The sequence below is a fragment of the Culex quinquefasciatus genome, chromosome 1 (genome assembly GCF_015732765.1).
Source record: "Culex quinquefasciatus strain JHB chromosome 1, VPISU_Cqui_1.0_pri_paternal, whole genome shotgun sequence".
Lineage (NCBI taxonomy): Eukaryota > Metazoa > Arthropoda > Insecta > Diptera > Culicidae > Culex > Culex quinquefasciatus.
Window position 1 is genome coordinate 65153537 of NC_051861.1, and position 10491 is coordinate 65164027.

At 49.2% G+C, this 10491-nt stretch overlaps 1 protein-coding gene across 1 annotated transcript; it reads left to right on the top strand.

The window, feature by feature from the left end:
* The first annotated feature begins 5976 nt into the window (after positions 1 to 5976).
* LOC119770105 lies at positions 5977 to 8989 on the top strand. The gene is made up of 4 exons (XM_038264346.1): positions 5977 to 7011; positions 7110 to 7457; positions 7598 to 8692; positions 8834 to 8989. The coding sequence occupies exons 1-4, from the start codon at positions 5977 to 5979 to the stop codon at positions 8987 to 8989; spliced, it is 2634 nt and encodes an 877-aa protein (XP_038120274.1).
* The last annotated feature ends 1502 nt before the right edge of the window (positions 8990 to 10491 follow it).

The window sequence follows — 10491 nt, forward strand, 5'->3', positions numbered from 1 at the left end:
TATTTTGTTCACGAACTTATTTTTATAAGGTCCTTTTAGGTGCTGAGACCAAGTAAGAACCGGGAATATACATTTTGAAGTTAAATCTAAAAATTATTAAACATCAAACAAAATAACTGTGGACAACGCCGAGTTCACTGCGAGGTTCTTTGCAACTTCCTTGAAGAAAGGTATCAACGGCTCGAGAGTTCACTCAAAACCGTCATAAGCATAGGGTTTAAAATGGATTTTTAAATCAATTTTGAAAAATTAACCTCGCTGTCCTTCTTGACAAAAAAGTTCCTACTTGACAGCTCGTTCCAAGGGGACCATAGTTGATCCATCTAAAAAATGTTGTCTCGTAATTTTTTTTTTTAAGTGAAAAAAAATGATTAGAAATGGTTTTTAATCGTGTTTTTTACCGTTGTACATACAAATTTGCATAGGGCTTTAGTACACAATTATTGCAGTATTCCATACGAATACTTCGGTTCGGTTGGCATTTTTTGGAGAGTCAGAAAAAGCACGCCACTTTGGTTTGATTCAACGGTTTACGTAAAAATAATTATTTTGGCTAATTTCGTAGCTCAGTGTAAAAACATCGCAAAACTCTATCTTGTTGTGTAGCTGGCATCACAGTAGAAACATCGCGCCATTGTTTACATTGTTATCCTGGTACGAGTTTCAAGAGTGAAAGATCGTATCAGTGGAAATTCCTAGGAAAACTCGAGTTTGGCAATTAATTGGTAAAAAATATCCCTTTTTCTAAATTCTAGATACTAATCCTACCATTTTTCGTTTTAGAGCTTGTTTGGCCAAAATTCATTTGTAATCTGGAACCGTAGTGCTATTTCTGTTCCAATGACAGCACTGGACGGATTTATTTCTCCATTTTTCGCATCAGCTTAGAAAAAAATGCAAAATGAACCTTTTTGGAGTGGTTTTGTTGGCGCTGGTCGGCTTCACGGTACTGTCGTGATCGTCCTGGTTCCTGACGCCTAATAAAATAACTCAAAGATCGTGATAGTAAAGTTAAATTACGAGGGACAACAAGAGCCACACTTCAGGAGGAGGACATTTGCATACAGCAAATGGAATCGGTAAGAAAATCTGTAATCTCTGACCCGGCCGCTGTCCGATTCTTCATTAATTTACTTAAAATAATCTAATTAAACTTTTTTCAACAGTCCTGCTGTACAGTCTAGTAGCTGCTGCGGATAAATGTGACCAGAACGGCCGTTTTCGACATCAGTTACAAGTCTGGCGCAGGCGCGGCCACTGTCACCAAATCCGAGGTTAGGTCCCCTGAACTGCTTCGTCAATGCGCTGCTCTCTGTCAGCGGGTTCATTTTCGGCCACGACAACTTCAAGCCAGCGGAAGGCTCGATTTCCTTACACCGTTGCCTACATTCGTCTTCGGGAGCTCCGGTCACTTCCATCGACAAACACAAAGTGTTACCGCTTCAGTAGATTGGATGGTCTCGACCGACGTGGCGCGGATTTGTGCACTTCTCGAACGATATCCCTGAAGGCACTGGAATGGCCGATTCGACAGGAAAATCAGACCGTGCACATACACCTTATGTCGACCGATGACGTCAATAATCATGTGAGTTTTCTTATTCATTTTTTTTAGCACAACACATACCTACTTTCGAAATGGTAAACTTTGGTTAATCTATTATCACTATTATCAAAACAACTTCTAATCTGAAACAACAAATGAAATTGGCAGTGTAACATTGCTCTTATGGACTTTTGTTATTGTAAAAGTCGGTAAGAGTTGCTTTCCGCCCTTTTGAAATGTTGGTACAGTTTTTGCATATTGTACACATCGAGAAATTAAAAAGAGAGATGTGAGCCGGTAACATGGAGTGAAACTTTCGCAAGTGTCATGGAAAACTTCACAACAGCTTGACAGAAAGTTTAACTCCATGTTGCACTTTTAATTTCTCGATTGATTGCTTCGTTGAATCATGAATCGAAAATTCTTTTAGATTCTAGATTCAACGGAGCAAAAACAATTTTTGGTTCGTGTAGGTTTACATCGTTTTTATTGGAAATTTACACGATTTCGAACTGATTTGGTTAAGGCTCATTTCCAACAAAAATCATGTAAATTTCCGATAAATTCGATGTAAATATACATCATTTATCATGATACCTTTGGTACAAGATAAGTAATGTAAATTTACAGAAATATTTTTTTCTGTGTACACACAGAAGTGCAGTACGCCGTACTCGATCCTGGATGTGAGCGTGCCCATGGCGAACCCCAACTGCAAACAGCAGTCGCGCAAACTGTCATGTTGATCGTTGCGATCGTGTCCAAACCGTCCCTGTAGTGTGCATTCCAGCTCACCCACCATCGACAAACCGCTGTCGATGTCGTTGTAATTCGATCCTATGTGGTTGTGAGATGCATAGTTGAAGTGGTCTTACCGATCGTTTGTGCTTGCCACGCAACTATTGTGACCGAAATCATAATTGGGAGCAGACCGTCCTGGAATTGTACACCTGTACACCTGCACATCTGCCGCGATACCTGCGTGACCTTGCCACGTCGAACTTGGAGTGATGGCGTCCTGCTGTCCAACCTTGCCTGATCGTCCGCCTGGAAGATCTTGGTGTTCAGCTTCCCGAGTGGATCAAAAATAAAAACCAATTGTGTTGACTCAAAGTGAGTGCTTGTGACGATTTGCATCGTCCGCTAGGTGTGAGACTGTGCACAATCTCTGCACCTCCGTGTGACCGCCCGTGGGTCCCTTGTGAAGCCCTGCTTCAGCTTTCAGGTTGTGTGTACTCTGCACAGGCCCCGGCGGTATTCGGTATTCGGTATTCGGTGGTCCCAAGGCTGCCCATTCTGCCTCGAAACAGGCCCCGGCTTGGTGGTTGAGACTGGAGGAAACATACGGTTGAATGCTTCCGCTCCCGGTTGTGGCAGACAAGTTTCTGTTGGTGGAATTCCGGTTTTCGCAATCTGTGTTTTGCTGGATTTCTTCTTGATTTTCTTTTTTCACTTTGGGCCTCCTCCTGGTGTAGAATAGACCAGCTCTTCTTCGGTGAGAAGGACCAACCCCAACATTTGGTCCTTCGAGCCGGATGTGAGCTTACGGACAGTCTGGACCAGGTGGGGGTATGGATACCCGCGGAAAGGATTCGCGCCAAGTTGGAGAGTCAGTGCAGCAGCGATGGTGGAGGTCGTCATCTTCTCACGGAAGGACAAAGGTCATAAGGACAAAAGGACCTTCGGTAATGGACGCCATCATTGGAGGTTGGCGTACTTCAGGACTGGACATCGGTACCGGAAATGGTTAGCCAGGTTAGTAGAACCAAGAACTATATGTTCAGCCGAAGCATCACATCCAGTCGCTTTACTAACACCCACACCTTTTCCGAATTCACTTGGACGGCAATCAATTAACCCATCGTCGACGGTGACGGTAACGGACCACTGGGAGTGGTGGTCATGGACATCTACGGTGCGAAACGGGAGCATCGCACTTCCGGAAATCGTCTGGTTCGTTTTTGGCTACTCGAACCACCAACCAATCAATGGAAAATGGACTCGCCATTCATCGGCAATCTACAATGGACATCCGCCATTGTCCGTGTGAGAGTAACCACGTGTGGAACGGTTGCTACCTGGTACGAGATTCGACGGCTCGGTCTCAACAATCACCAACGAACTGGAGAGTCGTGAAAGGAGCGTACGGATTGGCAAGCTCGGATTTCATCAATTAACTTCACCCGTAACGACTGATCCAGCGAGGATTCCTGTTCTCTCAGGTAATTTGAAAAAGATCAGTATATGTTTCCGCCGAAGCTTGGGCAATCACCGCATACTCACACAAATCTGCGTTCTACAACTCATTCCGAACGCGAACGACCTGGAAAATGCCATCTTCCTCGGGCGAGGAATCGATGACGTCAATGGAGCACTACCACGTGGTGAACCGCTTGGTACAGCGGTGGACGGGGCCTACCTGAGGTTTTTTTACCTGTTACCTGTTATCATCAACCACACCCCATCACGTGGACAACACCACCTTATTCACCACCCCACGGAAGGCAGTGAAATGGTTCGCGCTGACGAGTCCACCTGCGATCGTCACCCGACAGGATCACCACACAACAACCCCACGAACGCTGGCAACCCGCTCAACTCGAGGTCACCAACCATGCATCGGAGTCGAAGAGGTGGCACCATGGATTTTTCTTTAAGGTAAATAGCACGTTGCACGGTATATGCCTTGCCGAGGCATTACACTCTGGATATTACACCAAATCCTCTTCTCTCGATTGCATCATCAACCAATTTGGAGGCACGTCTCGGAACGGAGATTCCCGAGATGACGACACAACTCGCTGGTGACGTCAACCCCATCGAATCAGCTGATCGCGGTTAACAAAGGGATCGCCAGCCAGGGCAGCGAGGACAAAAGGCTACCACCCCGCGGCAAAGCAGTGGAGCAATCAAACATTGTTTGTCTGTATTGTATTGTATTGAGGCAGTAGGAAAGGTAGTCGCAAAAGGCACTTGGATAGGGCCAGGAACACATACATACTTGTAAGCAATAACATTTACACTTGGGATCAAACTCTGGCAAGCTTACACAAACCAAAACCAACTGTCGATTGCTACCAATACACATGAGGGTTGATGGGGATTCAACCACACACAAGCGTGACTTCACGGAACGTCGCCAACCATCTTGGACCGGCGAATGGTCGCCGAGTGTTGCGTCATCGGGGCGAAACACACCTACCACAGTGTGACGAGGGACGTTACGTTGGCAACCAAGGAAGCAAGCAGTCAACGGTGCACTGCAAAGTCCACGAAGCACGGGCTTCGGTAACAACTACCAACTCAACCGGTCGACAGACATGGTCTCCTAATCCAACGAGCAGCCTAGGATCTTCCGTCTGGGACGACGGAGCAATGGTTTTACGAAGGAAGCAGTCTCGGATGCACTGCGGGTTACAACAAGGCGTCACTGGGACGTCAGACTTACGGAACGGTCACCCTAACCAAGGATTTTCAACACTTCCCGGAGCGTGACGTCATCGGTGACGTGCATGCATGTTCGACACCCATTTGGATCAAACTACCACCCCCGGTCCGTGGGGACATGTGAAGGGTCCCCGCGGGAGCTGAGCTGAGGCTACCGGGCGGGTTGCAGTCGGCGGATAGCTGTATGCTCTTGCATGTTTACACTGCTGAGCACCCGGACCAACAGCGGGGAGTGATCAGGACGTGGTGGAATCCAACTCGGGCAATGTTGTTGTTGTTGTTTTCCTACAAAAAGCCACACCAGTCCGTTACATAAATCCTCCCGACAAAGCGAATGAATGCCGCTTTAAGCGTTCAAAGGCCCAGACTTCACAAACCCAAATCCAAGATGTGCAGCGATCCGTGTCGAGGGATTCATGGCTAGGAGGGTTTAAAACAGCCTAGTCGCTAACGGTAGCCTGTGGGGCAACAGGGCGCACCCCACAGTATTGTAGCCCTTACCGCGCTAAGGCAGGGCAATGGCGCGGCGGACGGTGTATTTCCCTAGCGACTCGTGGGATGAACCAGCAATGTTGAAAAATTTAAATAAAATCATAAACGATGGTTCCGAGGCACTTGATGCATTGGTTGCTGAAGAAAGTCCGGTGGAAAACGCAGAGCCGGGGGTGACCTCCTCCCAGCCCGCCTTAGTAGAACCGGCCGTCGCGATGGCACTCTGGCTTGAGAAATCAAAACAGAGCCAGCCGATCGGACCTGTAGTTCCCGCGTTCTCTTTTGGAACGCCGCGGGAATACAACGATGAATCCGCTAAGGAGTCCTCCAAGAGAAAACTCGCTAGAGAGTCAATCGAGGAGATTCCCAAGCGTGTTAGATGGGGGGTCAAAGATTTGACCAAAACGGAGCGTAAGAGGAGGAGAGTTCCTACCACCGTAGACAGTGTTGAAATACGCGCGCGAGCGCATGTTGAGCTAAGCGACCTACTCATGGTAAACAGTAAGACTAACGTCCACTACACCATTGAGGAAGTCGATAGGCTAAACGATTTCATACAAAACGCCGGCAACATCCGGAACGACATCACAAGATCAGGGTTGTCGCTCTCGGTGCTGGCGCGTCATGCGGAGGAGCTCTGGAAGGAGCTGCGATCGAAGTACAATGCCCTCGTTGAGGAGGCTAGTGCAGAGAAAGCGGCGAGGTTGTTGTTGGAGCAAAGGGTGATGGCCCTGGAAGTCCATAACGACTCTCACCCTTCCATTGAAGTAGAGGATCAGGTAACCCATAGCGAATTCCAAGCGCTACGGGAGCAGAATGCGGCGCTCCAAGCCACGGTGGAGGAATTATCCAAAACCATCACGGAGCTCGCATCTGCTAAGTCTGCATCCGAACAAGCTGCGCTCAACAGCGAAGTGTCCGCACTCCGCGAGCAGAACCTGGCGCTCACCGCCGAGGTTGCAGCTCTGAGAGAGACGGCCGTCACACAACCTCCGAGTGAGTCTCAATCAGAGGCCGAAGCGACCCTTTCGTTAGAGCTTGCGAAGGCACAGCAGGAAATCCTCTCCCTGCGCGAAGACCTGAAGAGCCTGAAGGAGGAAGCGGCCAAGAGGGAATTGGAATCGAAGTCTGGAAAGAACAAGAGCAAAAACCAAGGAAGACAGAAGCCAAAGCGGGCGAAGGGTGGCGCCAAAAACGCAAATCCCAAACCTGCAGTTCCAAAAATGCCCCCGGGTAGCCAGGAGGATGTCACCAGCCCCGAAGGGGCGTCCCAAGGTGGCTCTCCGGGCGACGGGAGCGTCGAAGGAAATGCTAATGACGACTTCACGGTTGTGAATCGAAGGAAACCCAGGGCCAAGCATAAGCCTCGGTTGAGGAACGAGGCTATTGCGATTAAGGCTGACGAGCAAAGTTACGCGAGCCTGTTGCGGAACATGCGCTCGAATGACGACTTTAAGGACCTGGGGAGGCTACCAAGTCGGTACGGCGAACTCGCCGGAACGAGCTTCTCCTCATCCTCAAAAAGGGTGTGAAGCCCAGTTCCGAGTACGCCCGACTGGTTGCCGAGAGTGTTGGAAGTGACGAAATCAAGGTCCGGTCTCTCTGTCCCGAAACCACTCTCCAGTGTAAGAACTTGGATGAGACGGTGACAGCTGAAGACCTCCTTGACGCCATAACAGCACAGTGCCTCACGGGTACCCTCTCGGCACCCGTCCAACTGAGGAAGTACAATCAAGGCACGCAGACGGCTACCTTTAAGTTACCAGCGAAAATCGCGGCCATGGTGCTTAAGGTGGGCAAGATCAAAGTTAACTGGTCAGTATGTCCGGTGTCTGCGATCGAGCGGCCAACCGTATGCTTCAGATGTCTTGAGTACGGCCACAAGTCGTGGGCCTGCAAGGGCCCCGACCGCAGTAAGCTGTGTAGACGATGCGGAGCCGAAGGCCATCAGTCGAAGGGCTGTACAGCTAAGGCGAAGTGTCTAATATGCACGGGGGACGGGAGCAACCATACTACGGGAAGCTATACCTGTCCTAGCTTCAGAAGCGCGTTCGATAAGCTAAGACCGTGCAAGTGATACAGTTAAACCTAAATCACTGCGAAACGGCTCAGCAGCTGCTCTTCCAGACGGTGGCCGAGAAGAAGTGTGATGTAGCGCTTCTATCGGAACCTTATCGGATTCCTGAGGGGAACAGGAATTGGTTGAGCGACCCACCCAAGGCTGCGGCAATCTGGGTGACGGGTCAGTTCCCAATTCAGGAGCTAGTAGCAGCAGAGGAGGGCTTCGTGATCGCTAAGGTTAATGAAGTCTTCTACTGCAGCTGCTATGCTCCTCCGAGGTGGTCTATAGACAGGTTCGACAGAATGCTGGATAGACTGACGGATGCGCTTACAGGTAAAAGCCCTGCAGTGGTGGCCGGCGACTTCAACGCGTGGTCCACACAGTGGGGTAGCCGCGAGTCAAACCGCAGAGGCCAGGACCTACTCGAGGCACTAGCCAGGCTAAACGTTGATCTAGCCAACGAGGGATCTGCGAGCACGTTCCGTAGGAACGGAGTCTCGTCGATTGTTGACGTTACTTTCTGTAGTCCCAGCCTTCTGGCAAGCATGGACTGGAAAGTGGACGAGGGCTACACTCACAGCGATCATCAAGCGGTAACGTTTCAGATCTGCCGTGTGGCCCCACGTCCTGCACAACCGGCACCGCACCAAGTGTGCCGGTGGAAGACATCGACCCTGACAAGTGAGGTCTTTGTCGAAGCGCTAAGAAGAGAAAGTGCCACTCGGGACATTCTAGAACTCGACTGCGATGGACTAATGACCATCCTAGTGGGCGCCTGTGATGCAGCAATGCCGAGGCAAGCAAAGCCACGAAACGCGCGGACACAAGTTTACTGGTGGAACGACGATATAGCGGCCATACGTGCGGCCTGTCTGAGGGCCCGGAGGAAACTCCAACGAGCTCGCTTTGACGAGCAGAGGGAAGCCAGGCGGATGATCTACAAAATCGCTAAAGCTACCTTATGCAAGGCGATAAAGGAGAGCAAGAGGAACTGCTTCGGCAACCTCTGCCAGGAAGCCAACAATGCACCATGGGGTAACGCCTATCGGATTGTTATGGCTAAGCTAAAGAGTGGCGCGGCTGCCATTGATCGTTCTCTTGAAATGATGTCACGAATCATTGACGGGCTGTTTCCTCACCACGAGGTTCAGCCCTGGCCAACGACCCCCCTATTACCATGCGGGGTTGACGGAAGATGAATCCAGCATCACGAATGAGGAACTTATCAAAGCCGCATCAGCCCTCAAAGCGAATAAGGCACCGGGCCCGATGGGATCCCCAACCAGGTCCTTAAACTGGCGATAGAGGAAAACCCGGACATGTTCAGGTCGGCTCTCCAGAAGTGCATGGACTCGGGGATCTTTCCGGATCGGTGGAAGCGACAAAGGCTAGTCCTGTTGCCGAAGCCGGGGGAAGCCACCCGGCGACCCATCCGCGTATAGGCCCATTTGTCTCATAGACACCGCTGGCAAGTTGCTTGAGAGAGTTATTCTGAACAGACTAACGATCTACTTAGAGAGGGGTCTTTCGGACCAACAATTTGGCTTTAGGAAAGGGAGGTCCACGGTCGACGCGATCAGAGCTGTCCTCGAGAAAATCAAGATTGCCGTTGAACCAAAGCGTCGAGGGATGCGCTTCTGTGCCATCATCACTCTAGATGTCAAGAATGCTTTCAATAGCGCTAGTTGGGAAGCCATTGCGAGATCTCTCCATAGATTCCGCGTCCCCAACTACCTGTGCAAGTTGCTCCAAAGCTACTTCGAAAACCGAGTCCTTCTCTACGAGACGGACGAGGGTCTTCGCGAACTGATCATCACGGCGGGGGTCCCACAAGGCTCCTTGATCGGTCCTGGGTTGTGGAATGGTATGTACGACGGGGTGCTGACTCTACAGCTTCCGACGGGCGTTAGCATAGTTGGCTTTGCCGACGACATCGTCCTGATGGTGCTGGGTGAGTCGCAGCTCCAAGTCGAGGTACGAGCAACCGAAGCAATACGGACAATCGAAGAATGGATGGGTCTACACCATTTAGGGCTGGCGCATCAAAAGACTGAGGTGGTTGCCGTGAACAACTTCAAGTCTGCACAGTGCATTAACGTCAGGGCAGGAAACTGTACAATCGACTCCAAGAGGTCACTACTATACTGCCGTTTTACGGCGATATGATGTATACGCCATTGAGGTGATTTTGCTGTAGACACGATTTTCTGTTTTTGTTCATTTTTTCAATTTAAAATGATCAATTTAAGGTCTGCTCTGTAGAAACAGTTAAAAAGTACAATAAAAATGTGGCCCCTACAAAATTTCTTGTTTTTCCTATTCTCTACGATTTTAAACCACAAACATCATTTGGCCGAAAAATAGCAATAAAAATCACTACTTTTACTGCCCAATGATGTATGTATACATTGCTCGATCAAAGCTGGCTTTATTTTTGTGCCAGCTATTTTGAAAGCTGAGCGGATCCCGTAATGCATTGTCCACGTGGATACTTAAGGGGTATTAGGAGCGTTCTTTTATTACGTAACGCAGTTGGGGGAAGGGGGTCGGAGGCCGTGTTACGCTCCATACATTTTTTAAACTTGTATGGAAATTTTTTTACGAAGGGGGGGGGGTCTAAAATCCGATTTTTTGCGTTACGTAATAAAAGAACGCTCCCTTAGCGATTGTCTACGCTCTATAAACACATTTTTTGGATGTACAATTGTCCGCAAGGGAGGTGGGAGGGTCTAGAATTTTCAAAAAAGTGTCTACGTGGATGTGGATAAGGTGTCATCCATTAAGTACGTCACATTAAAAACAGCCAAAATTTACTCCCCCCTTTGTCACGATTTCCTTATGCTTTTAACACGCAACGTCACGCTTGCTCAAAACCCCCCTCTTCCCTCAGATCGTGACGTACTTTATGGATGATGCCTAATGGACGTCCCCTTAAGAATTAAAT